Source organism: Penicillium longicatenatum, assembly GCF_028827895.1.
Source record: "Penicillium longicatenatum strain IBT 33135 chromosome Unknown contig_1_segment0_segment0, whole genome shotgun sequence".
Lineage (NCBI taxonomy): Eukaryota > Fungi > Ascomycota > Eurotiomycetes > Eurotiales > Aspergillaceae > Penicillium > Penicillium longicatenatum.
The window spans coordinates 700,451-726,070 of NW_026643119.1; the positions used below are offsets into that span (position 1 = coordinate 700,451).

The 25,620-nt window shown below is 48.2% G+C and overlaps 13 protein-coding genes across 13 annotated transcripts; 6 read left to right on the plus strand and 7 right to left on the minus strand.

Moving 5' to 3' along the window:
• Window positions 1–62: 62 nt before the first annotated feature.
• Window positions 63–473, minus strand: N7484_001039 (uncharacterized protein; the record flags this gene model as incomplete). The annotated part of the gene is made up of 1 exon (XM_057111459.1): window positions 63–473. One exon carries the CDS (start codon window positions 471–473, stop codon window positions 63–65), a length of 411 nt encoding a protein of 136 aa, XP_056976196.1.
• Window positions 474–1,005: 532 nt separating this feature from the next.
• N7484_001040 (putative MFS transporter) lies at window positions 1,006–2,814 on the minus strand (the record flags this gene model as incomplete). The annotated part of the gene is made up of 6 exons (XM_057111460.1): window positions 1,006–1,165; window positions 1,229–1,696; window positions 1,746–2,160; window positions 2,221–2,506; window positions 2,561–2,586; window positions 2,649–2,814. The coding sequence occupies 6 exons, from the start codon at window positions 2,812–2,814 to the stop codon at window positions 1,006–1,008; spliced, it is 1,521 nt and encodes a 506-aa protein (XP_056976197.1).
• Window positions 2,815–4,245: 1,431 nt separating this feature from the next.
• N7484_001041 (NAD(P)-dependent alcohol dehydrogenase) lies at window positions 4,246–5,244 on the plus strand (the record flags this gene model as incomplete). The annotated part of the gene is made up of 1 exon (XM_057111461.1): window positions 4,246–5,244. The coding sequence occupies one exon, from the start codon at window positions 4,246–4,248 to the stop codon at window positions 5,242–5,244; it is 999 nt and encodes a 332-aa protein (XP_056976198.1).
• Window positions 5,245–5,444: 200 nt separating this feature from the next.
• N7484_001042 (uncharacterized protein) lies at window positions 5,445–7,211 on the minus strand (the record flags this gene model as incomplete). Its single annotated transcript, XM_057111462.1, has 6 exons — window positions 5,445–5,706; window positions 5,761–6,072; window positions 6,134–6,257; window positions 6,311–6,769; window positions 6,832–6,989; window positions 7,060–7,211. 6 exons carry the CDS (start codon window positions 7,209–7,211, stop codon window positions 5,445–5,447), a joined length of 1,467 nt encoding a protein of 488 aa, XP_056976199.1.
• A 434-nt stretch (window positions 7,212–7,645) lies between these two features.
• Window positions 7,646–10,087, plus strand: N7484_001043 (fungal specific transcription factor domain-containing protein; the record flags this gene model as incomplete). The annotated part of the gene is made up of 3 exons (XM_057111463.1): window positions 7,646–7,735; window positions 7,788–8,569; window positions 8,623–10,087. The coding sequence occupies 3 exons, from the start codon at window positions 7,646–7,648 to the stop codon at window positions 10,085–10,087; spliced, it is 2,337 nt and encodes a 778-aa protein (XP_056976200.1).
• Window positions 10,088–10,178: 91 nt separating this feature from the next.
• On the minus strand, window positions 10,179–11,336 carry N7484_001044 (sugar phosphate isomerase/epimerase family protein; the record flags this gene model as incomplete). The annotated part of the gene is made up of 1 exon (XM_057111464.1): window positions 10,179–11,336. One exon carries the CDS (start codon window positions 11,334–11,336, stop codon window positions 10,179–10,181), a length of 1,158 nt encoding a protein of 385 aa, XP_056976201.1.
• Window positions 11,337–12,397: 1,061 nt separating this feature from the next.
• On the plus strand, window positions 12,398–13,489 carry N7484_001045 (zinc-dependent alcohol dehydrogenase; the record flags this gene model as incomplete). Its single annotated transcript, XM_057111465.1, has 1 exon — window positions 12,398–13,489. One exon carries the CDS (start codon window positions 12,398–12,400, stop codon window positions 13,487–13,489), a length of 1,092 nt encoding a protein of 363 aa, XP_056976202.1.
• A 527-nt stretch (window positions 13,490–14,016) lies between these two features.
• Window positions 14,017–14,746, plus strand: N7484_001046 (peroxiredoxin family protein; the record flags this gene model as incomplete). The annotated part of the gene is made up of 5 exons (XM_057111466.1): window positions 14,017–14,066; window positions 14,122–14,234; window positions 14,284–14,444; window positions 14,498–14,644; window positions 14,711–14,746. The coding sequence occupies 5 exons, from the start codon at window positions 14,017–14,019 to the stop codon at window positions 14,744–14,746; spliced, it is 507 nt and encodes a 168-aa protein (XP_056976203.1).
• Window positions 14,747–16,967: 2,221 nt separating this feature from the next.
• On the plus strand, window positions 16,968–17,819 carry N7484_001047 (uncharacterized protein; the record flags this gene model as incomplete). The annotated part of the gene is made up of 1 exon (XM_057111467.1): window positions 16,968–17,819. One exon carries the CDS (start codon window positions 16,968–16,970, stop codon window positions 17,817–17,819), a length of 852 nt encoding a protein of 283 aa, XP_056976204.1.
• Window positions 17,820–18,438: 619 nt separating this feature from the next.
• Window positions 18,439–19,285, minus strand: N7484_001048 (uncharacterized protein; the record flags this gene model as incomplete). The annotated part of the gene is made up of 2 exons (XM_057111468.1): window positions 18,439–18,965; window positions 19,054–19,285. The coding sequence occupies 2 exons, from the start codon at window positions 19,283–19,285 to the stop codon at window positions 18,439–18,441; spliced, it is 759 nt and encodes a 252-aa protein (XP_056976205.1).
• A 1,036-nt stretch (window positions 19,286–20,321) lies between these two features.
• cyp1 (putative peptidyl prolyl cis-trans isomerase (CypC)) lies at window positions 20,322–20,923 on the minus strand (the record flags this gene model as incomplete). Its single annotated transcript, XM_057111469.1, has 3 exons — window positions 20,322–20,735; window positions 20,799–20,840; window positions 20,891–20,923. 3 exons carry the CDS (start codon window positions 20,921–20,923, stop codon window positions 20,322–20,324), a joined length of 489 nt encoding a protein of 162 aa, XP_056976206.1.
• A 242-nt stretch (window positions 20,924–21,165) lies between these two features.
• On the plus strand, window positions 21,166–23,043 carry N7484_001050 (aspartic endopeptidase; the record flags this gene model as incomplete). Its single annotated transcript, XM_057111470.1, has 1 exon — window positions 21,166–23,043. The coding sequence occupies one exon, from the start codon at window positions 21,166–21,168 to the stop codon at window positions 23,041–23,043; it is 1,878 nt and encodes a 625-aa protein (XP_056976207.1).
• Window positions 23,044–23,198: 155 nt separating this feature from the next.
• N7484_001051 (3' exoribonuclease family protein) lies at window positions 23,199–24,368 on the minus strand (the record flags this gene model as incomplete). The annotated part of the gene is made up of 1 exon (XM_057111471.1): window positions 23,199–24,368. The coding sequence occupies one exon, from the start codon at window positions 24,366–24,368 to the stop codon at window positions 23,199–23,201; it is 1,170 nt and encodes a 389-aa protein (XP_056976208.1).
• Window positions 24,369–25,620: the final 1,252 nt, after the last annotated feature.

Consider the following 25,620-nt stretch of genomic DNA (forward strand, 5'->3'; position numbering starts at 1 on the left):
CCAGCGCCAGCCCAGATATTGGTAGATAAAGCCACCGATGATAGGACCTTGAAACAGATATGTCAGATTATGGCAACATATTGGCGACCAAGCGGAGTGATACCAAGAACTGGCCCATTCATCGTTCCAAGACTCCAGCAACTCAGAGCCAAAGCACGATACTTATCATCAGTGACATCAGTCACACTACCAGGGGCACTTGCAATCCAAGCACCACCAAAGAAGCCACCGAAGAACCTGCTGATCAGAACGGCTTCGATATCTTTCGCCAAAGCCACAGGTAGTGTCATAAGGGCGAATAATGTTACAGAGATAAGGTAAACGAGTCGGCGACCATATATCTCCGACAACGACGAAAGTATCACAGACCCGATGGCTAGGCCGAATAGATTGGTCGTCAAACCTAAAAGAACAATAATGTCGGATGAGATGTCGAATGTCTGTTGAATTCCTGTGATGCCGGAGGTGTACATTGTTGTATAGATAACCCTGCGAAGTGTGAATAACAGTCCTTCAAGCCACCTGGGCAGATGGTTCCAGCTCATGTCAAACGTACACTATTGTTGTCGAAAAAGACATCGCCGCCACAATGAAGCTTCTATACCAAACTGACCAATTCCGCGGGTTTTCGGGGTCTCCATCTTCCCATGTCACCTCAAAATGGAGATCGCGTGGAGTTACGGCGTCTTCAAAAACAGGGACCATCTTAAAGGCTTTTGATTCCTCCGTACTGAATTTCTGTTTGTCGGTCTTTTCTGGGGTGATTCGGCTTCTATAAAGGCCCGGGTTTTGCGGGGTAAATAGGTGCGGAATCTTAAGATTCCGTGTTGCTAGACTGAATGTGATTACACTAAAGTTGCCGGGCTAATTGCCGAATGAATTATCATTTATTGATGAAGGCACTAACATCTTCTTCTTTTTATTAGCTAGAGGCCAATTGGTCTCTATATAATTGGTAGACCATTAATTACAATGCTGTCTCGGTATGGGACTTTGGTGTCACTTTCACAGAACATATCTAAAGAATGGGTTCTCCTTGTCTGTTAGATCGTCGAAAGCGATCTTATCCCGAAGCAACTCATCAAGCTCCAAGTTCTCACGCGCTTTGTTTTCACGCCAAAGCACGAAGTACAGCGCTACAGCCGCGGCGATGGTGATGCAGTAGCTAGAAGAGCGTTAGTAAGATAAACAACTTGGATGCTAAAAGAGAGGAAAATAATAGACTGACCAAATGATCATTCCTTCCCACAGCTCCGGGTAATGCTGGGCTTTGGTGTTGCTTTTGACGAGCTGAGGCCCGATGATATTTCCAACTGTGTAGGCCACAAAGGTGGTAGCGGCCATGATGGTTTTCTTTGTAGCTCCAGCGACATTGCTAGCGCCAATTGTGATGATCAAGCTGACAACTGGGCCGAAGAAGCCAGTGAGGGCATAACCGACGACTGGGGTAGCTGGGTGGTATCCCCATTGAGACTTCCAGATCATGATACAGCCGGCAATGACAGGGAGGCAGCATGCAATGAGCATTGGAATGCGTGTGTTCGGGATGATAGTCGGGATGTATCCGCAAAGAGGGACGAAGATAATACAGATTCCGCCCACGGGAAACTGGAAGAGAATCGAGTCTAGGGTATCATAACCAAAGGTCGAGACGATCAAGGGTCCGAATCCAGAAATTGCTCCATTGATTGTGTATCTGATTAGATTAGCGGGTGGAATGTAAAAATTAGCACAAGGTGACTCACGCTGCTGCCATCATAAGAGCAACCAAATAGATCTTTGGGTCTGTGATCGATTCCTTCACCTGGCTGAACTTGATCTGTTGGCAACGTACACCTGTTTGCCCCCTACGAAGGCGTTCCACGGCAACTAGTCGCTCTTCGGGGGTCAGGAACCAGGCAGTGACTGGGGAGTTAGGCATAACACAGCACCAAAGGCCGAACAAGAAGGTGAGTACCCCGGCAAAAATGTAAATATATTGCCAGCTTCTCAGAGCTCCCGCGGTGATTTGACCAAAGCCGTAGTTGAGTGCGCCACCGATTATTGTGAACCAACCCACGCCGGAGAACCACCAAGCTTGTCGCATGGTTTGCTCTTCCTGTGTGTAATAGCCACTGACAATAGTCATGAATCCAGTGGGAATGACACTTTCAATGACTCCTATAAAATATTAGAATCTACTCATTCCACGGATAGATGCTGGTGAGGAGAGGCTCATACCAAGGAAGAACCGCTGGACGAACAGTCCCTGCCAGGATGTCACACCAGCAGTTGCTGCACAGGTAACAGCCCACAGCAGAACAACAGGACCAAAGACATAGCGCAGATTAAACTTCTGCAAGACAAGGGTCATAGGATACAATCCTGCTAACATTCCAAAATAGAAAATCGACGTTGCCCAGCTGAGACGCGAAGTACTGGTTGTTGGCGGGGAGGTTGAATAGTCCGTCACGGATAATGCCAAATCGGTAGTCATTCCAAAGAGAGAAGCACTACCCAGAATAGCCTAAGGAACAGGTTGGTTATCGCTATCTCACATGGCAATAGGATTCTTCCATACCTTATCCCAATAGACAATACCATAGCCTAAATCGATATAGCACTTTGGTCAGTCTTGATTATTCAGGCCCCAGAACAAAGGTGCATACCTATTAACATTGCCGGCATAAAGTAGAGATCAATTTTGCGTAACACTCTCTTTGCAACAATTGGGTCGATATCCTGCGCTACATCACCAACCACCGCTAAGGCCGCATCTTTCTCGGCATCATGCGTGGGGTCATTCCCGCTACCAACACCATTAACCTGAATCATCTTGTTCCCCGTGATGACAGCAAGGTCAGTGTATTCGAACAACTGCTAAATTGTAAACAAAAAAACTTTGCTACCACAATCCCAACGAAATTGACTTTTCGACACTTCCCAATTGGGACACCCGATATCGCGGGTAAATTCACGCCTCACCGCCCGGAGACGGGCAGAACCGGCCAGCATCGGAGGGGTGTCGTCCGGCGAGTTGTTGATTCGCTAATGCAGGTTCTCTATATACAGAGGTCATCCATATTGGGATGGGATGCCTCATTGATAATTCCGCGAGTTTCAAGAGGTCTTCGGAGCTTTTCGCTGCACACTTCTAAGTGTCGCTTCTCTGAGATTTCTTCGGACGTTTTGAGTCGGTTCTCAAAGATCGACATTATCCACTCAATCGCGGAATCGAGCTCTCTGTCAGGTCACTTAGGACCCCAGCCTCGGCCTTTCTGTCGCGGAGCTCCATTTCTTATAGCAGTGCGGACTTGCATCTTGAGTAATCGAGCTGTTTGGATAAGGTTTACGGAGCGGCCACCCTCGTGTAGCGCAATGATCTGGAAATCTTGGCCGCATGCAAGTTGCTTTCAGTAGTGTCTAGACTCTAGGCTCTCGGATGGCCGGATGGAAACCATGCTGAGGGATATTAGGTTAGGATGTCTTAAAGCGTGAAGGAGTGCAAGGAGCGTCCGTGGTGGAATGTATAGAATTGATGGTGGATATCGAGTAGGTATATAGCTAATACGGAAGTCTGATATATCGGTTCGATAGTCTGGTAAGTATCGAGTGTACAATGGTGGATACTGTATGCATGATAATATATGTAAACATGCTACTCAATAAAGGGTACCTAATTATATCACAATACTCGTAGAAATTCTATGGTATAAAGATGATATCATCTAATTTCAGTTGTGAGATAATGTAAATGGGAAGGCGAAGTGCCTAAAATTTGTCTTACCGCCTGCGAAAGGAATGAGCTTAATTCTTGGGTGATCATCGCGCCAACCGACAAGGTGAGGCATACCGCCGCACCTGCATGATCGACCGCCTTGGTGTAAGTCTCCACAAATATTACTATGCATGAGGGTATCCACAGCCAAAATATCAAACCAAGAATTGCCAATTATTTCATGGTAAGAACTTGATCCAGGGTCGGAAGATCTTGGTCTGGATCTTTGTTGTGAACAGAGTTCCCTTATCAAAGCGGAACAGGAAACCAAATGTGATGATATCAGCGATCCAGCCCGACCCGCCTAGATAGCTAAGCAGGTTACATCACCGACTATTGTCTTACGATGAAAATTTGCAAGTCATGCTCTGGTCTCCATGTGGTTCCGAAGTGACGTAGGAGTTTAGAATTCTGTCAGTATTATAAAAAGTGAAATTTCGCAAAAGAACAATTGCATTTCAAATACATTTGCAACCATACTCACCATAATGTCGATCGAATTTACCGTATTCAAGGGTGCCAAGGATGGAATCAAACAAGACGTGACGCACAAAAATGATCTCAAGCGCGACGATGTGCTCATCCGCGTCACCCATTCAGGCGTCTGCGGCACCGATCTCCATTATCAGACCGCCGACATGGCCCTTGGCCATGAGGGAACCGGTGTGGTAGAAGCGACCGGGCCCGATGCCCACATACTGAAAAAAGGCGACCGAGTGGGTTGGGGATACGAACATGATTGCTGTGGCCACTGTCGCCAATGCCTGACGGGCTGGGAGACGCTATGCTCTGAGCGAAAGATGTATGGTATGGCCAACCTCGACCAAGGATCATTCGCGACGCATGCTGTGTGGCGGGAGGCCTTCCTTTTTAAAATCCCCGATAATCTCCTCAATGAAGATGCTGCTCCACTGATGTGCGGTGGATCGACCGTCTGGAATGCTCTGAACGTCGCCGAAGTGCGCCCGACTTCTCGCGTCGGTATCGTTGGTATTGGAGGACTGGGACACTTGGCCATCCAATTCGCTGCCAAGATGGGCTGTGAGGTTATTGTATTCTCTGGTACAGACAGCAAGAAGGAAGAGGCGTTCAGGCTGGGCGCCACGGAATTCCATGCCACCAAGGGGGTGAAGGAGTTGAAATTGGAAAAGCCTGTCGATAACCTGCTTGTCACTACCAGCAGTCAGCCGGATTGGCATATGTATTTCAACGTGATGGCACCGGGTGGTGTGATTTCTCCTTTGTCAGTGGACTCGGGCGACCTTAAGGTTCCATACATGCCTTTGTTGGCGACGGGTCTTCGAGTGCAGGGTGGAATTGTCTCTTCCAGACAGGTGCATCGTGAAATGCTGAACTTCGCTGCTCTCCATCAGATCAAGCCCGTCAAGATGACTTTCCCTTTGACATTGGAAGGAGTGAAGGAGAGTCTTAAGACATTGGAGGATGGCAAGATGCGGTACCGAGGTGTTCTTATCGCTGGCAAGTAAACCATGCTGCGTGTGGCCTCACCTAGCAGTCTCGACGGTTTTTCAAGTTTAGGAAGTTCGATTTATTCCTACCCGGGGAATTGCGTGTAATTTAAAAGAACATTTGTCAATGATGTCAAGATGAGGACCTTCGTAGCCTCAGATCTCCAAGCTCCAACCCAAGATTCCACAAGGTCCCTTAGCCACCTACTTGCTTTGACTTATAGACGACCCTTCATAGGCGCCGCATCCTTCGCATTGGCAGCCGGAAGGCGAGGCTCTGCCAATCCAAGTTCGCGTGCCACCCCTCTAGCTGCCCATAAGCCAGTCACGAATGCAAGAGCAAGACCACCAGCATAACCAAGGTTACTGAACCCTCCAGCATCGACTCCAGCAACCAACAGACCAGGGATTTCAGTTTTGTCAGCGGTCAAGGCGTGCCCATGCTTGTCGATCAAGATTCCACCATATGTGAAAGTAATTCTAAAAGCGAATGTCAACATGAATGCAGAAACGATGATATCCCAACACACTTACGATGGCTGAACTTCCATAGCGTAGAATGGCCCTTCGCCTTCAACTAGGGGCACAGGTGGTGAGCCGCCACGACCGACAGGGGCATCGAGTCCCACATTAGTCTTTCCGAGGCGCACAACCTCATCGTATTGTTCGATTGTTCGAGCAGACTGAGTAGGATCTACTCCCCACTGACGGAGGACTTCCATCAAACCACCTAGCGTCGGTGCACTCGCGACATTGCATCCATAATCACGGGCTTTCTGCAGACGGTCGATGGAGCCTGCATTGGGGAACGGTGCTCCGACGGTGTGTTGAAGACGAGTCTTCTCACTATAATGAGAAAATCGCATGGGATTAGTCTCGCGTTATCCATAGTCTAGACCCGACTTACTTGAAAAGTAAAAATCCTCGGCGCTTTTCTTGCTTTGCCAGATATTGGTTCACAATCTCATCGCCAGTGGTTTCGTCAGCAAATCGCTTGCCAGCTTCGTTGATTAACAAACAGTACTTGCTCTCTGTTGAGAATGTTAGTATTCTGATCAACAGAAGGAACAGGCTTTTTGCTTACGATATTGTGCCAGAGGGAGGTAATCCTTCGGTTTGACTTCCTGTGCGCGTACAGGCGCCGCTAATAGATGGCCGTAGTAAGTGTTCATACCCCTGGTAGTTCCAGCACCTGACCGAGAGGCAAGGCTGAGGCCATCACCCACAGATCCTGGATTGGACCGCACGAAGATGTTGTCCCCGCCCTGTCCTAAGTACGTAGCTGTCATCTGTGGAGATCCTTGGAATCCTCCAGTGGCCAAAACCACCACCTTTGCCTTGACTTCGTAGTATTCCTCCGCCAATCCTGGGGTATGTTGACGAATCACAGCACCCGTGACCCGCGATCCAGGTATTCCCGGCTTCTCTTGTATGAGCTTTACCACAGATGTGTTGGTCATGATCCGGGAACCAGTTCTGCTCCCTTCGATGCGCTTACGATGCAGCTCGTGGAGCTGAGGAATCTTGATTGGGAATCCAATTCCTTTTCACAATAGTGCTGTTAGTCGATATTTTAGACCGGGCTGGGGGCATAAAAATTCATACCGATAGTCATGATACCATCAAATCGCTGCGCAGTCGGGATTCCATTATTTCGCATCCATTGCACTGCCGACAGATACTCGTCCATCCATGCTTGTTGAAGAACTGGGTCGCCCTCTGGTACCCAGGCTCGCAACTTGTCGTAAGTATGAGGAGCCCAGCTGTGTGAAAAAAAAAAAAAAAAAAACACAAATCAATGAGTGGTCATTAAGTAGAATAGTAGAAACTTACAACATGCCTGCAGAAAGGGCTGAAGATCCGCCGACTTCGGCTTGCTTCTCAACTACCAGAGTCTTGGCTCCTGCGTCAGCTGCAAATGCAGCGCATGCCATTCCAGACATCCCGCCTCCACAGACCAAGGTATCCACTTCGAGTATCTCCATTTTGTAGAGGGCTTTTGATATGAAAGATTAGAAATGTGTCAGTTACAATTCTAGATAATAGATTATGCATTAGTCTGTTAGGACTTTATAAGAAATCCACACATCTTATTTTGTGTCTGTACCTCGGAGCCGGCGAATTAATTAATTCACCGGGTGGGGACACCACTTCGTCGATCCAATGCTCAGCGATCGATGCGAAGACTCTCCCGACAGAAGATTAAGAAAAAGCGACGCTATGAGTGAATGATAGCTCGCTTTCATCGAGTGGTTCATACTTTGTTCGGTTAATCGCCAAGTAGCTCGGACGATCCATTCAAAGTTCCATAAAGCCGGAATTCTCTCCGCCACGGATTTCTGCAGGTACCCCCTCTTCAGCCTCAACCCGGGAATGGGCCCTGGAATCCACTCAAAGTTCCACCTGCAACTATCGTATGATGGATAGCACAGAAGTTGGCTCTGAGATTGGCCAGGCTCCAGTTCGCTCGGCTGCCGCGGCTGCCTGCGAAGCCTGCAGGAGGATGAAGGTATGCCGAGACATCGGAATTTGCCGGCAATGATATTGACAACCTTCAACAGATGAGATGTATTCGACCAGAGACAAATGACCCGAAAGGTCGAATATTAAGTCCCTGCGAACGATGTATGCGAACAAATCGCACCTGCAGGATCCCAGAGCCGCGCCCACTGGGACGGAAACGGGGAGCACGTGGTCGATATCAAGGCTTTGAGAAAGCAGTTCGCAAGCTGCGATCGGAGATGAGGAAGGAAAAAATGGAACCTGAAGCAGAACGACTACAAGATATCGTGCACCTCCCGTCCAGCAAGCGAGCAACACCACATCCGTTCATTCCCCAACAAATATATCACCCTTCCTCTCCAACTGTGAATAATGTACCGGGACGAGACTTCCACCAGAGTCAAAGAAATGTGTTGCGCCAAGGTGGTGAAGTTCCTATAGACTATTCGTTGCCCCAACACACTCAAGAACCAATCAGTAATCCCCTTGCGCTGCTGGCAGACGCTTCGGATGCTGCTCGTGCACTCGAACCGCACTCGATATCGGCTGACAATACACCCCAATCCATGGGGGAATCATCAGTTCAAGGGGATAATGCTCCCAGTGGAGGTCTTGGTCGTTTACTTCGCCGACCAGGCTATGTTTCGCTCGGGCTGCAATTGAGTAGAGAAAGCATGGAGCATGCATTAGATGCTTTGCTTACACCCTCACCGAACGTGGACAGATATTCAAATTACTTTAAAAGACCTCTGCAGGATTCACTTCGAGACGTTGGGCCTGATGTCGACCCTATTGATTTGGGATTGATTACTATGGAGGAGGCATATTACCTATTCCCAATGTGAGCCCCTAACCTAGCTCACCTGATATCAGATCATCAACTTACAGATTCAGTTATTTTACCCGACTGCATCCGATAAATGGAATACTCGATCCTGTGCTTCATACGCCAGAGTTTGTGCGCTCTCGCTCTGCATTGCTATTCACATGGGTCCTTGCCCTGACAGCACAATTTGACCATGCATCTGCTTCCATCGCCAAGAGATTACGTTTACACGGGGAAAAATTATCAAAGCACGTCCATACGCGAGGTTTCAAATCCGTGGAAATTGTGCAAGGTTATTATATTTCCCTGCTTTCCGCCACTCCTGCCGAGACATTAGCGAAGGAACGTTCATGGCTGTATACAATGCACGCCTTCGGCGTAGCTGCAGAGCTTGGATTGGACCAACATTCAGATACGGAGGAGTCTCAAACAGGCTTGGGGTTATCTTCATTTCACCAGGAACGGGGCGCATCGGTATTCCCTCTGATTACAGATGCAATCACCAACCAGATCCCTTCTCAATGCGAAGGGAAAGACACTTCATATGACCAACGATTGATTCGTAATAGGGAAAGAACATGGTTCCGAATTCTTCTTTGGGAGAGAGCCAATAGCGCTGCATATGGCCGGATTCACAGCTTTCCTGAAACAGCACTGACTAAAGGCATTGAACGATGGTGGATGCATCCACTAGCAGATCCTACCGATAGGCATACAAGTGCGTTTATCGCCTTGCGACGAATCCTAGCCTCACTCAATAGTGATCTCCGAGATAAACAAGACACACATCCTGCCGATGCACACTGGGTGAGGGATCTAGTTGACAATACCCTTCAGCCTTGGTGCAGTGCATGGCTAGGGGACATGGCTACGGGTGCATCCTGCTCGACCGAGCAACTTTCAAATACCTTCCTTCAATATGTTTACCTACATGGTAGACTTTGGACCCTCTCCATTGCACTCAATAATTCCAAAGGTCAGAATGGGAATGAGGCTGATATTCGTAATGATTGTTTCGAAGCTGCGATCAATGCGTGCGAAATGGCAGTGCATGATCTTGAAGCAATAGGGGAACCACTATATGGCATGCTAGCACCAACTTGGGCGATGATCTCTTACGCTGCCGTCCTAGCCCTGAAATTGTTCCCTGCGATCTACGGATCTCGAGTTGGGAGCCAGCTGGAGCTCTTTGGCCTACTGAGTCAGGTTGCTCTACAGCTTGAACGTGCTGGACAGACGCCTTCTCATCGCTTTGGAATTGCGGCCTTGCTAGGTCAACACATTATGAGAATACTTCGGGCTAAGTCTGTGGCATTGAGAGAAGAGCTGAACATTGAGTTTTCTTATCCTCAAAGCTGTGGCGGCAACCAGCAAGTGCCTCAGAATGGGGAAACGGGGAATCCAAGTGGTCCGTTCGTCTCTGATTACGATCCATTTCTTACAAATGCTAGTCTGGTCGGCGATGTGACTGAGGAAGGATTCGCAGACCTATTCCGAGAAATATTCGGACCAGGCTTTGGGGGCGTATTCTGAGAACCATGAAACGTTGAAAAAGATTATGGTATAGTTAGGCATTGTACATAGGAAAGAAGAATCAATATCTTATCAACGTCTCTCATCCCAATCATAACCGGTGGTTTGTCGTCCTTAAGCGTTGAATTACTTGAGCAATGGCTTGCTGGGCGTGGGCTGGGTTTTTCCAGAATGGCGCAAGCTTTGTTGCTGTGTCGTACAACTTCTTCAGACTGTCCATACCGCGAACAGCATGCGTCGTCGCAATGTCGTCCCCAGCTTTGTTCAAAGACGCATTGAAAACCTCGAGCGAGATAGGTCCTTTATACCCTGTCCCGAGCACGGCGGCAGCCACAAGCTCAACGGGCATGTAACCACCACGCGACTGTTCAAGTGGATAGAGTCGATGGCTGCGCGACCAAGGTAGAAGAGCAGGAATGCTTGGATCTTCAGGAGGGAAAAATGTCGACGGATTCATCAACTCAGCATCACCGCACTGGAAGAAAAAGATCCGATCTCCAGGAACGGTAGCGGCCAAAGACGCAAGAGACCCAGTCAACACCTCCAGCGATTCCTCTAAAGTAGGGTAAATACGTCCATGACCAGCAGGATTATACGGATCCGCAAACTCAACAGCAAGAATATTGAATGCGTCAACAATCAACCCGACATTAGGCCGATTAGCAAACCGCACAGCCTCCCACGACGCAGACCAAGTATTCCTCGTCGCCCAAGATAACCCTTCATACCCAATTTTCAACATTCTCCCACCATCCGCCTTAGCATACGCCGCCGCGATGTCACCCAGCTCTGCCAAATCCTTAGCGACAACCTTAAGATCTGAAGTAACACCATTGTCCGTGCGTATACTAGCACACATAAACACCAGATCGGTATCAAAAGCACGCATAAACGGAAACCGCTTCGCAACGAGATCCAAAGTTGCACGACGCTCAACCGGGTCTTTGATACCCTCAATCATGCGAAGAGGCTGTGTGCAGGCGATTCGCATTCCGAGAGATTTTACCAGATCGCCCAACTTGCGCGCAACGCGTAGATTTTCCGGGGTGGCTTCCCAAAGCTGTTCGCCTGAGAGACCATGTTCCACCAGGTATGCGGCCCAGCATTCATCAAATAGATCAATCCATTGGTAGCCGGCTTTTGCTGCCGCTTCGAGTCGTGGAGTGAGTGTGTGCTCTCGCCAGTTGCCGAGGGAGAGTGTGGCGATACCGAGCTCGTTTCGTTGCTGAGGGGGCCATAGGGAGGACATGGTGATGGTTGTTTTGGGGTTTGAGGGATTTTGGACGTCTGACCGTCGCTATTAGAAGGAAAATGGGTGATCGAATATCCGTCATGTCTTGCTCCGGGTACTCCACCCCCACAGTTCGGGGTATTTTTTAATCTGCCGGGTCTTCTCCGCCGGGGTTATGGAGCCTTTGGAACCACAGAGGCATCCCCTTTGACAGCCATGTACAGGGCGGCCTTTGCGGGGAATTGAGGGCGGATAAAAGCTTTGCTCGTATCTGCTACAGTTTTCCAGTCGAAATCCACAAGAAATGATTCAAGTCATTCAACGACCTCGTTCGAAGGTTGCTGGCCTGTCCCCCTCTCTCAAGAAGGGAACATCTCCGAGCAAGGATGTGGCGCATGCGTAGTCGAATGCACGAGAACAGACTGCAGTTTTTCGCTGTCTCCATGAAACTTGGTCAGAGGCCACTGGAAATTCGTCTATCCATCCACCCGGTTCATCTACAGGGTCTGTGCTGTATCATTCACTCTCTGGCCCCAAGGCCATCGTAACAATCAAGGCGTGGATCATTCAGGACGAAGAAAATAAAGTTTGAATCCTTTCTTACTGATAATTCTGGTACTAACAAGCTCACTCTTTACTATTCGCTCGACATCGCAAAGGAGTCGGGCATGTTCGAGCATTGGACTCACATGACTCACAGCACCCATAGTCCCCTGGCATTAAATAATATTCATTGTGGCAACAATGTTGCTCCCTATTCTGCATAATGAAAACAGAACAGGATTCTTGCAGCGTGATCCAAGTAGATAGAATGGTGATGTAGAAGGGTCATGATTGTCCTTTATCGAATTGTGACGTCATGCCTAGCAATCAACTACGGCACCACAGCATGTTTTTGGTGCATATTTGGCTCTGGATGAAAACGTACATTTATTTCGAGGTCATATTACCTTGGAATGACGTTTAGTTCTAACCTGTTCTACATACCTATCAGGACTGTATACGCATATAAAATGAAACCCTCGATTCCACCAAGGTAGGTGATCAACTTCAACTCCATTTCTCACCCACAACCAATCATGACCGAGCAAATTCCGAAAAGCATGAGGGCGGCTGTCGTCAAGGACTTCAACAAAGGCTATGAAGTGCGCGACATAGATGTCCCCGCTGACCTTGGCCCAAACGACATTCTTGTTAAAGTTGCCGCAGCAGGCTACTGCCACACCGATCTACAAGTGGAGCAAGGCGTCTACGAATCTGCGGGGGCAAAGCCTGGCCTTGTAGGATCACATGAGCCTGTGGGAACAGTCGTCAAGGCCGGATCTGACGCAGCTAAATCAAATATCCACGTTGGCGACCGTGTTGGCTCGATCAATACATACGCATTCTGCGGAGAATGCAATGCTTGTAAACACCAGGGCCAGCAGCTCTGTGAGAAGCTGGTCGGCATGCTCGGTTTGACTATCAATGGTGGTTTCGCCGAATATATGAAAGCGGATGCCCGTGTCGTCTCTAAGATCCCGGAGTCCATTCCGTGGGCGGAAGCTGCGCCGCTATTCTGCGCGGGCGCTACGGTTTACGGTGCCCTCTTGGCATCTGGCATTAAGAAAGGCCAATGGCTCGCGATTGTAGGCATTGGTGGCCTTGGGCATCTAGGGGTGCAATATGCCAAAGCCCTAGGCGCTAATGTAATCGCCATTGACAATCGAAAAGAAGCTATCGACACGGCTCTCTCCGTTCCGTCACACCTCAAGCCGGATAAGACATTCGTGATCGACTCAGATGACGCGCAGAAACGAGTCATTGAAGAATTGCAGTCTTCCTTTTATGACACCAACCCAGGTGTGGACCGTGTTGTTATCAACGCGGAAGCACGAGAGTTGATCAAATTCTCGCAGCAGTTTCTACGCAAAGGCGGCATCCTGGTTGATGTTGGCTTACCATCAGAGACGACGCTGGAAGTCGACCCGTTCGCGCTGAGCTTTAAAGAGCAGACTATCAAGGGCCGTTTGATCTGTACACCTGAACAGTGTCAGGATATGATCAACATTCATGCAGAAAATGGATGCAGGGTGCATATTGAAAAGACTTATGGGGTGGAGCAAATCAATGATATGTTCCAGCATTATCAGAGGAAGGACTTGAAGGGCCGACTTTGCATGGTGTTCTAGTCTCGGGATTGAAGGGCAATATCCGTGGATAAAGTCTTTGTGGCCAGTGTATCTGCTAGTCACACAGTCAATTCTCAAGAGCACGCAAGGGATGTGACATGCATGTCGGGTAGATATCACTTTGACGAAACGAAATTATGATTGACAGAAAATAACAATGGTGTCAAAGATTTACCGCAATATGCGTCTTGTAAGAAATCGCATTATCGGACTTATCCGCAGAGGAATTGTCCCATGAACATCTCGTTTTGTAGACGGCAAAATTCCTAGATTACTTGAGGGTTCAAGATAACGTTTCTATGAAGAAGACCATGACTCTTGACCGCTATATCAGAGAAATAGACTAATCACAGCGCCAGACTGCGACTTGCATCGGCGGGCTCCGGCCATTAATAAGCTTGGCCCACAAGGTCGTCTCCACCTCATGGACCGCGGTACAGTCATATGCCCCGCATCCCCTCCGAAGCTCTTCTGCCCGAACTCCATCTTATTTCCCAATAACTTCATACCAAACACCATTGCCCATCATGACTACTCTCCAACCTGGTGACACTTTCCCATCTGATGTGACCTTCAAGTAAGATCTGGAACACGAGATCGAAACAAGCTCATTGCTGATTGTATCTCGATAGGTACATCCCATGGACCCAGGAGAGCAGCGAGCCCTCTTCATGCGGAATCCCAATCGATTACAATGCCTCGAAGGAGTGGGCGAATAAGAAGGTTGTCCTTTTCTCGGTCCCTGGTTCGTCCAACTACTTGATCAGGTCGAAGCTCCTATCTAACAATACCAGGGGCCTTTACCCCGACTTGCTCCGCCAACCACGTTCCCGGATACATCCAGAACCTCCCCAAGCTGAAGGAGAAGGGTGTCGATATTGTTGCTGTCCTCGCTTTCAATGATCCTTTTGTTATGAGCGCATGGGGCAAGGTGAACGGAGTGCGGGATACCATTGTGAGTACAAAAAATATCTCCTCTGTTGACCAGCCACTTACGTTTTCGAATAGCTCTTCCTTTCTGACCCCGATGCCAAATTCTCCAAGAGCATTGGCTGGGCTGATGCCGCTTCGGGTCGCACTGGCCGGTATGCAATTGTCATTGACCACGGCAAGATTAGTTATGCCCAGATCGAGACCGAGCGGGGTGCCGTTAAGGTAAGAAGACGCCTTCGTGGATTTCAGTGTTTCCTGCTGCAGAATGCTAATGATTATTATACGCAGAAATCTGGAGCTGATGCAGTCCTTGCTTCGCTGTAATGTGTAAATGAAATCATGGGACAGTTATTTGCTTGTTCACTTGAATTTTATGCATTTATTCGCTCCCTAGATAAACCAAATAGAATACCAACAGACTTAGGTCAAAATATGAATCCCCCAGAAAGTGCATAGTATATTTCAAATCCAAAGATAAAAGTACGGAGTAGAAGGGAAAGTAACCTCACAGATAAATAGTTTGTTGAAAGGCGATAGGGACAGGAAACTTGTCTTTTGAGGATTAACCTCATCTTTGCCTGCCTTATTTCTCGCCGCAGTCAATACTGTAACTAAAGAACGCCAGAAAGTACACACATGCAAAAATGAACTGATGTGATTCCTCGTCGACATTCCTATCATCGAGATAAGCAAGCCATCCATCTACGACACGCGCCATTGCAACCGTCGACTCGTCTAGGCCGTCGTATTTGTCGCGTTAATACACCACGAAGACCCTATAGGTCTTGACCTTATGCTTCCATGAAAGCACCTGGGTGCATCAAAAATCGAATGGAGAAACATTTCAGACCTAAAATCTATGACTTTCGATAGAACGAATAGCTATCAATCCGAACCACTAGTGAATCCCTCCTTCGTTTTTGTTGACCAAGGTTCCATTCATTACACATACTATAATCCACGATTTGATTTTACAGTCGCTGTACTTATGTGGATAATTCTCTTAATACCTGGTTTCTGCAGAGATTCTTGCTCATAAAGCTGATAGCTTGTTAGTTAGTTATATGTAGTTAGTTAGTAGATAACTTAAATATGTGACAATATTACGTAACCATACTACACGCTTAGCGAAATGTTTTCGGTGCTACAGGCGTCCACACAGATACACTTACGGGGTTTGGAGATCAATCAATGATTCTGTAGTGTTGGAAGGCGTAGCAATATAGATGAAGATTTCAATATCAAGTATCTATCTCCATCTAACGCGACATAAGCCATAGTTCACTTTCGAAAAGACGCGGGAAACCTAGAAGCTTGGAACGAACGGCCAGTCTACCGCCAGAACTAACTTCTTTCTCTTCATAAAGCAGAACCAGTGTATAAAAAGATTAAACAAGATCCTTATAGAGTGATCCCGGCATGATTTTCAAACCGAGCTGTTACAAATATAAGTCACTGTATTCGTTCCTGGGTCCAAGAGGCCATATGCCTAGTGGACCGGTTTCCGCTCGGCGAAATTTGCTTCGGGACCCATTGTTTATCGGCCAATACCTTTATCCCGATCTCCGCCGGTGGATCGGATTAGGGTTGCTTGCCTTCCAGAAACTGTTTTGCAATTCCGTGCCGTTTCATTAAAGAATTGATCAGTGGGTGGCTCTACTTTCCGAGGTGGATACATTTTTCAATATTCTTCACCTGGGAAGATTTCAGTGCATTCCTCTTTCCTATAATTTTCTCCTTGAACTTTATATCCCCTGTTCACGTCATTATTATTAAATTGCATTCTTTTGTTATTCGACTTATATTTACATTTGCATCAAACGCTCCTCTCGAAAACGTTTCAACATTCCATGCTTTCACCAAGAGACTTTCTAATCAGTGAATGCTTTTGCTTGCATACGCGCAGATGACTCTTCGTCCGGTACACATTTCAAGCGTTCTTCTTTTCCACGATTTTATTTTTCCGTGATCGGATCCGGTAAACACGGATCTCATGAATGGTTCAATCCTTCCCAACGAGCTGCTCGTCTTGATAGGTGAGCAGCTCGGCGAACACCAAGATCGGTGGAATCTGATATTTGTTTGCCGGCATTTCTATCGGGTATTGCTGCCTCTTCTCTATCGCTCTCCAAAACTGCACAGATGGCAGGAAGTAAACTCGTTTTTTCACGCAATTGCATGCAATGAAAATCTTGCTTTGGCAGTCCGTGAGCTGGACCTCGGAGATTGGACTTCGAAAATAAAGCCCTCCAAAGAGGAACGGGAAGCTTTGATGGCTTCACCGAAAGAATATATACGAGGTTTCTCAAACAGCGAAAATGACAGTCAAGTTCTGATAGATGGCCTTCTTGATGGCAGGGCAGATGCCTGGGTTGCGCTAATTTTGCCGTTAACGAGCCAGCTCAGGCAACTCTCTCTCCCATGGGGCAATCAGGCACTTTGTATGAGCCACATCCTCCAGTGCGCCATCTATGGCGAACGCCCATTCAAAGACAAACATCATTTCCGACATCTCCAAAAGATTTCGTTCCAATTTTGCGCTTCAATGAATGAGGGTGATGTTCAATTTGGATACGGGCCTGCTTTCTATAGGCTCTTGATGCCGTTCTTCCAATTGCCGTCATTGCGTGGATTTTCGGCCAACAATCTCATTGACCCAAGCTACCTAGTCGACGCGGAGAACAATGAGCCCACGGGCTTCTCAACCATCACGGACATTGATCTGCGCGAAAGCTGCGCAAATGATGGGATGCATACGCTTATATCCTCGTGTACAGCTCTCAAGTCTTTCAAATATCAGCACTCGGATTTGCCCCTTGAATCCATAGGGTATCGACCAGATAGGCTTTACCATGCCTTAAGCCGGCACAAAGAAACCCTGGAGGTATTATGGTTAGATCACCATGGAACGCATTACTCTTACACTGCGGGTGGATTGAACCAAACCCGCGAATCATGGATCGGGTCTTTAGCAGATTTTACTGCCCTTCAGGAACTCCGTATTCCATTGCACAATCTCCTTGACATCCAACATAAAAGCTCCCCGACCACGCCCCTCTTTGATTGTCTTCCTCCGTCGCTGGAATCACTATACATAGAAGGCTGCAAAGAGCATCAGTTCTCCATGTTGGTCTTACAGCTCGATGCGGTGTTTATGAATGGTGATATTCGATTTCCCAACCTCCAACGTGTGGAAGTTGAAGGGAACTTTCTGGATGCCTCACTTTATTCGGGAAAGATTGACCCTTCGACACCGGAAACACCCGGGCCAGCTGTTAGTAGCCACATTCTGCTAGCTGCCAAAACACTGCAGAGGGGCTGTGACGCAGCTGGTGTCGACCTACACATTTATCATCACGATGGACCTCAACATCAGATCATCTCGAGGGAGAGTTGAATTGCTCTATGGCTCCTAGATGAAAGTCATCCCGTTATATTTTGCATTTTTCAATCAATGGCATTTTAGCGCATTCAGGGAGAAAGCTCACGTATCTGGTTCTAAGGGCCAGATTTAATGCACCAAGAAAATATTTTCAATGACCAGACTGTATTGATCACTTGACTACATAACTTTTTAGGAAAGCTGGGACATATTTGACTTATTAGCCTAGAACAACTTTCACCAAGCAACAAGGGATAGAAAAGTATTTAAAGATATGTTGTTGGCGTGTATTGCTGTTCGGTGACCGTGAACGAATCACTCATGTGTCTTTGGTTGTGAGGGCAAAGAAAAGCGATAAATTGCAGGTCTATTTTATATGGATAAAGACTGTACACACTTTGCGGTGAGTATATTCAAATGAGCTGCAGTCTTTTCCATTGACTAGAATTTTAAGAATGATGTTTCCTTAGGTTCAAGAAACTCCAAGTGATATGGACCAGAGATCTTTTCATAAAATTATTCCTCTATAATGCCGCCATTTCCATTCAAATTGTGAGCCATAATCCACATTGTATACATTAGACCGCCGCCAATAAGAGCATTATGAGAACTGAATATCAATTAATATCAGAAATCAAGCGGATGCGGCCACGGCGCTCGCTGCAGCCGTCTTTTGAACATCCGAGTACCACAGCATCAAAGCCGAAGAGAGTGTTGCAATCTCCCAGGCTTTCCCCAATATTCCAGTAAGCCCAGCACCCATGAAAGCAAATCTGAATCCCTTTGTCATGCTGAATGAAGCATTATGAGCAATGATAGCCACTACTTCCAACCCATCGCTAGTAAGACCCGCGACTCTGTCTTTCCTGCTCCCGCCAGCCGAGGCTCCGGGGCCAGACACCCAAACCAACTTCCAACCATGAGAGAGACCAGTAGCGAGGTCTTTAATTTCCTTGCCATGGCTACTACGCCATTCAAAACGTCCCCGCGTGCTCTCTTTGCCAGTCGCACCAACTTCAAAAGCCCAGGTTGACGAAGCAGAGAAAGAACCCTTCGATGATGGCATCAATTGTTCCTCAATAGGCCCCACGTGGGGGCTACCAGGGCGGGCGGGAAGAGTGATGGTGGCTGGCCTAGTCCGACCCCATTTGTCGACACGAACTGTCGCCATTATCGGGTGTTCATTTGTAGGGCCATCGTATAGCTCGATCAAGGGCTTGCTACTCAGGAGATTTGCGTGGGTTGTTACCGCAAATAAATTTCTCCTCGGCTGAGGGTCCCAAGTGGAATGTCCTGGTTATTTTCCATTGGAAGTAGCCATTCAAAACGGGCGGAAAATTAGTGGCGCTTTGAATATTTTTAGAGCCGTCTGCTGTTTCGCCATAAGAGGGTGCTTCATATGGCGGGACGTGCTCGTGCGATGGCTGAGCGCTCTCTGTGTAGGGAGGCGGCGAGGGGTCTCGATCAATTGCCTTGGACATGGCGAATATATTTGGTTACTGAAGCGATGAATACTAGCGGCGATGGGAATATATAGAAAATTATTGCTGACAGCCCTGGGGCCCGCGGCGGGGCGTAACGCCAAGTTGGGACTGAAGTTGACTTTGGAGCGGGATCGACAGCGGTATACTCGGACCCTAAATAGCCTCATTGGTCATTGATAGTTGCAATCAGAGAATGACTAAATGGCGCATTTTAAATTTCTGAGTATCCTTTATTAGACTGTAAAGTCCGTATCCTGCCTCTTTTCGCTATCTGATCTCGATCCTTGCTCAATAAACAATGACGTCGACTGCAGTCGCCAGCCACTGGTACAGAACGTATACACTCGTTACTACCGGTCGTATAGATAGACGGCTGGCCCCAAGTTCAAAAGCTCGTTTGCTCCTTCAAGGCAATATCCCAAGTACTCTATGCATAAAGACTGAATGACTAGAGTTCATCGCCAGGTGTGAAGCTAACAGTATGTCCGCACGTGACTCTGATTACTCAGCCACCCACATTTAAGCAAAATTCGACGGACCAGCAATCCTTTTCCCTCATCATGCCACTCCCAGTGTTTTGCACAGCCCGACTGCCCTCCATGGCAAATTGGGTTTTATGGCGAGAGCCTTCACTGGATCTCGTCGTGGGAGTGCTAGAGAGACTTCACTCTGTATCTGCTGCTCCGGAATGGTAACATCTGATGGAAGCGGTTCGTTTTGTAGTGATACATTCATTGTCTAAGCTCGGAGTTGTCTACATCTCCAGCTCTCGTAGAATCGATAGAAATAGTCGTGGTCTGGTCATAGCCCCAATGCGCAAGCCAAAGCTATGGCTACGTTGCTCCAGTGGAGCGTCGCCCGTCCGTGGTGCTGCGCTTGTGCTTGCTCTTGTCCTATTGACAAGTCCTTGATCCCAATGCAAGCTACAGTATGCGCATCCTGTCGATCTCATACAGAATGCGCAGAGAACAAGCTGAAGAATCCCTGCGCAATAGCAGCGGTTTTAAAAGATGGTGCTGGGCCTTCAATGGCTTCACTCCTCTGTCCCTTCTTCCACCACTCTGGCCCGGATGATCTTGACCTCGTCCACGGGTCTGTCCTCTCCCTTAGTCTTGACTAGACCCATGCGTTGGATCACCCGCATCCCGCTCTTCACGCGACCAAAGATTGTGTGCTTTCCATCCAGCCACGGTGTCGGCGCGAGAGTAACGAAGAATTGGCTGCCGTTTGTGTTGGGACCACTGTTTGCCATACTGAGAACACCAGCACCAGTATGCTTTAGGTCGCCACGGATCTCATCTTCGAATTTTTCGCCGTAGATTGAGCTACCTCCGCGGCCAGTGCCGGTAGGATCACCGGTCTGAACCATGAAGTTAGGGATAATGCGGTGGAAGATGACATTGTTATAGTAGCCTCTTTGTGCGAGCGTAGCGAAGTTCTTGCAGGTCTAGATAGCTCGATATTAGTTCGTTGGCCGTTGCGAACTAGAGTGGGGGTATTGGTTGCTCACCTTGGGCGCATGGGTGTTGTAGAGCTCGACAGAGAAAGTACCCTACCAGGAGTCAGCAATAATTCAAGGGCATAAACGGGATCATAATTTACCATTGAGGTATCAAAGGCGACTTCGGTCGCCATATTGAAGGTGGTTTCTGGGAGGGCGATCGCGGTTTCTTTGCGCAGTTCTTTTGGAGAAGGGAAGAGCAAAGGCGGAGCTTGGCGTGGCAGTTTACACGGTTTAACAACTTGCATGACTTCCACCTTAACATCACCCAGACTACCATGGACTAAGCTTATGTTGCTTTTTCTCATTCTTTTCCATATTGACTTTGTCGTCTTTTGAATTGCATGCCTTGTCCAGGCAGCGGACCGAAAACAACATGTCTGAGGACAATATCAACCCCCTCGTTGACTTTATTGCTCACGCGTTCTACTATCTTCCCCGTCTGGGACCTGAAATCTCCCTGTATGGACATTTACTAGTATCTGCGCTATTTCCCATCTGGATTGCCGCGCATGCCGCTCTATCAAGGCCATCCTCTGCTGCCAAGCCTCCCAAGAAGTCTGATAAAGACTGTGATGATGAGGATGATGACGACGAAGAGGACGACGATGAAGAGGGACCTGTCGAAAAGTTGGAAGGATTGCAGCCGTCAGATGCTTTGATGTTCCCTTTAACGGCGGGCTTCACTCTGTGCTCCTTATACGCGGCACTCAAATGGCTCAAAGATCCCTCCATTGTCAACAAGATCCTCGGCTTCTACTTTTCACAAATGGGCATGTTCTTTGCTGTGGCTTTCCTGAAGGATGTTCTCTTGTTTGGTCGTTCCTTCATCTTCCCAAAATACTACCGCCATCAAGGGAGGATCTTCCATGCGAAGCAGTCCGAGCGTCTGTTCAAAGCCAAATCGACAGACGGAGTGAACAGCCCTGGGTATGCACGAAGCTCTCCCCTTCCTGGGGTCTTTAGCAGGATTCCACTCCCAGGATTCATTTCAAATCGGCTGTGGGCCTGTCGCAACGCCTCCTATCAACAGCTGAGACTGCGATTTCACATTCGTGGCTTGGTCGATATCAAACCTCTCGTGGGCCTTCTCGACCTTCTGAGTATTGTTGTCGCTCTTGTCGCCGTGGTCTATTTCCAATTTGTGGAGAAGCCATGGTGGTTGACCAACTTCCTTGGCTTCAGTTTCTGCTACGGAACTCTGCAACTGATGTCTCCAACAACATTCGGCACCGGATCACTTATCCTGATCTCTTTGTTCTTCTACGATATCTACTTCGTGTTCTTTACTCCCGTAATGGTTCACGTTGCCAAAAACCTGGACGTCCCCATCAAGCTTATGTTCCCTCGTACCGATGAAACTGGCGAACCAGCGCATGCTATGCTAGGTTTGGGAGATATTGTGATCCCGGGTATGATGGTTTGTCTCGCACTGCGTTTTGATCTTTTCCTTTACTATCGACTCAAGGGGGCTCAAAAGGCGAAGATTGAAGGCTTGGAAGACGGAATAGCCAAACCCGAGTATCAGCGAGCAACCGGTTCGTGGGGCGAGCGATTCTGGGCCCCTTCGGTCCAAGCGAAAGAGCCAGAAATCAAGCCACCATATCACGATGCTAGAGCCTTTCCGAAGGTATACTTCAAGGCCAGTCTTATCGGTTATGTCTTTGGAATGGTTGCCACCCTTGTTGTCATGCAACGCTTCAACCACGCCCAACCTGCTCTTCTGTATTTGGTTCCTGGTATCCTAATTTCACTATGGGGTACGGCACTTTGCCGAGGTGAGGTTCGTTTGATGTCAGACTTCAGCGATGCTGAAGAGGATGAAGAGAAAGACAGTGAAGAGAAGGAAGATTCGGATAAGAAACTGGCAGATGAGAAACATGTGCCTGCCAATGATGGCGTTAAGGGCCTTTTCATGCGCATTTTCTCTAGCGATATGACCGTTTTCAGCTCAAAATCCGAGGAGAAAAAGGAGGATGTCAACGAAAAGAGCGAGTCGACAAAAGACAAGGGAGGCAAGACCAAGGAGTCTGCAACAGATAAGCCTGAAGTCAAAAATGCTGAGGACGACTTGGATTTGATCTCGTTCTCGATTTCTTTCCCCCGGAAGAAACACGTCAAGCAGGGTATTGATTATGATGAGGGCCCTATCAACGATGAAGGACTGGTGATGATTCCTGGCCCTATTGATGACGATGACGAGCGCCCACTGAAAAAACGCCGCGGGACTCCCAGACGGTCAACCTCAGAGTGATCCCAAGCGTACTCGAAGCCTTGTGTTGCTTTATCCTCTGCTTAGAGTTACAACGCAATGATATAGAAAATGAAACATTTCATTATTGGAAAATTTGTTCATTATCTCAGTAACTCTAAAGATGTGGTATCATATCTTCTTTTCATGCTTCAGCATTATCCTAGTATCTGTTTCATCTCATCCCATCGCTGCGCCGAGATATCCACCAATTGTCGGAGATCTTCCGTATCAATCGTCCAACCACCGAGTTTCTCCATCTTCAAGATAACCGTCTTCCCATTCTCCTTATCAACAACAACGCAGGCCTTCTCCATTGTCAACCCTTCCTCGTATCCATCAGGATCTGCAAGAATCCACCTGGTCTGAGAATCCTTCTTCTTTTGCTTCTTCGCGTTCTGCTGCTCGACATCCGGGATAACAACAGCCCGCCACCCAGCAGCAGCATCGGCTTCGAAAACACAGAACGAACTGGCAATCGGCATGCCGCGCAGAGAAAGTTTGTGAGCTTCGTTGACATCTTCCGAGCAGAGAATGGTCTCGTTATCCACATCCCACCATGCCTTAGGAAGCTTTGTGTCGCGTAGAGCAGCCAGAACCGAGGCCCACGCCGCATCGAAGGCGTTACCCGCCAGTGAGATTATCATGACATCAATGTAGAGCACCCAGAAAGCCTTGATCTCGCGAGGCTGGCGGTTCTCACTGCTGCCATCCACATCCATCTCATTCTCATTATGTTCTGACTCCGGACCCAAATTTGGCGGTTGATACCAAACACGCAAATCATCTGCCTTGACGAGGCGTGTGCTGTGAAGAAGCGACAGAATCTGATGTGAGAGCGACTGAGCCAGCGCTGAAGGCGGGGCGGAAGGAATAAAGCCCGGTGCACAGCCGGTGCTCAAGGAAAGGTTGGGGACGAGCAAGTTGAGGTCTTCGATGTGAGCGCGGTCTTCTTCGGTTTCGGCATCAGTTTCTTCACCACCAGCTCCATTGGATTTGTTGTTTGTAGCGGACGAAGACTGGGATACGCTCCACGATGCAATGTCCTCTGTGTGTAGCAGTTCGGCACGTACACCACACACGGCGGCTGTGTCGCCGATGCGCACCACGGCGCTGCCATTTGTGTGGGTCAAGGAGCCTGCGTTGGCGGATGTGACTCGGAATTGGGACGCAGCGCGGCCATTGGCCCGGACGGAGGGCTGGTTCATCGCTGGTGGTGGGGAAAGATGAGCAAGGAGGTAGGCGTGTGGTTGAAGGCGGGCGAATTGTGAGGGTGGGAGTGAGAGGGATGGAGGCACCGAAGGTGCCGCCGTTGTTGGGGAAGTCATGGTGGCGCGTTGATGTATAAGTTTTAGCTATTTCAACTTCCAGCTTGATCGTTTCGATCGTCGAGGAAAAAGTGATATCCATTTATTCGGCAGTACTATTCCGCCTAAAAGCGGTGTTTATATGGCCTCAGGCAGCCAGTTCTATACAGTACACGTGACCTGGTGAAGTATTCGCGACAAATGGGATGTTTTGGTGAAGATTGTCGCTTTTCTTGATTGGTTATTGGCCGTGCGAAATTATAGAAGATCTGGATCTGATACGTTGCATGGGCAGGTGACCTGACAACCTTGGAAAGAACTGTTTAACGCCACAGGGGAAGATGCCCCATATAAGTTTCCCGATAACAGACTTGCATGTGCCCCAAACCTTGAATTTTTAGAAAATAATGACTTCAAGGTCACTATTTTTACATATGGAGAATTTGTCTCTATTTTGGATCACTGTTGTGTCAAAGAACTGTTTTTCAAGCTCGCTTCCTCACTTAGCATGATATACCACTCCATCATACAACTCATAGTTAAGGATACAGCATGTACCCATTGACGACATGCGACAATAAATTCTTAGTTCTTGTTCTAAGTGGCAAGTTCTGCCCAGCTCCCATAAGGTAAAATGTTTGCTACTGTTTGTAGATAGCAATGGGAAGCACCGAAGCCTCTCCACAGCTCCAATGTACCTTCCCCCTCACCAGCAGCGTTCTAGATGCAAGTTCTAGATACATCTTTCCATGCGCAAACCCTCCAGGGATTACTATTTTTACCTCTCGGAGGTTCGGCCCAAAAAAAAAAAACTTAGAATACGTCAAGGGTGATGAACCATATTCTCCGAGTCGAGTCTAACAAATAGGGCTGCGGCACTGCAGCAACCAGGTACAAACCCAGTTCCGACCTTGCTATTTTGACAGAGGAACCGTGCATAGAAGTACACATTCAGCAATCTCCACCACGCTAATGCGGCCCGATCACCCCAGTCACCTTGTCAGCAAAACGCTGCCGCTGATTGGTCTCGGAGGCGCTAAACCATCACCTATAACTGGAAGATCCATTCTCCACGAGGTCTGAAAGTTGCGGTCGCCCTGGCGGCACGCCCGATTCGAGAGATTCGACACCGCAAGTTGACCATTCAGGGATCGTACGGCTTGTATTGGCCGTTGCTGGCCAACCGGTCGAACTACGCGGTGGCTGATCTTACTTACAGTCTGACCATGCACGGCTAGTGGATCCCCGCTTTGGTGCACTACATACATCTAGA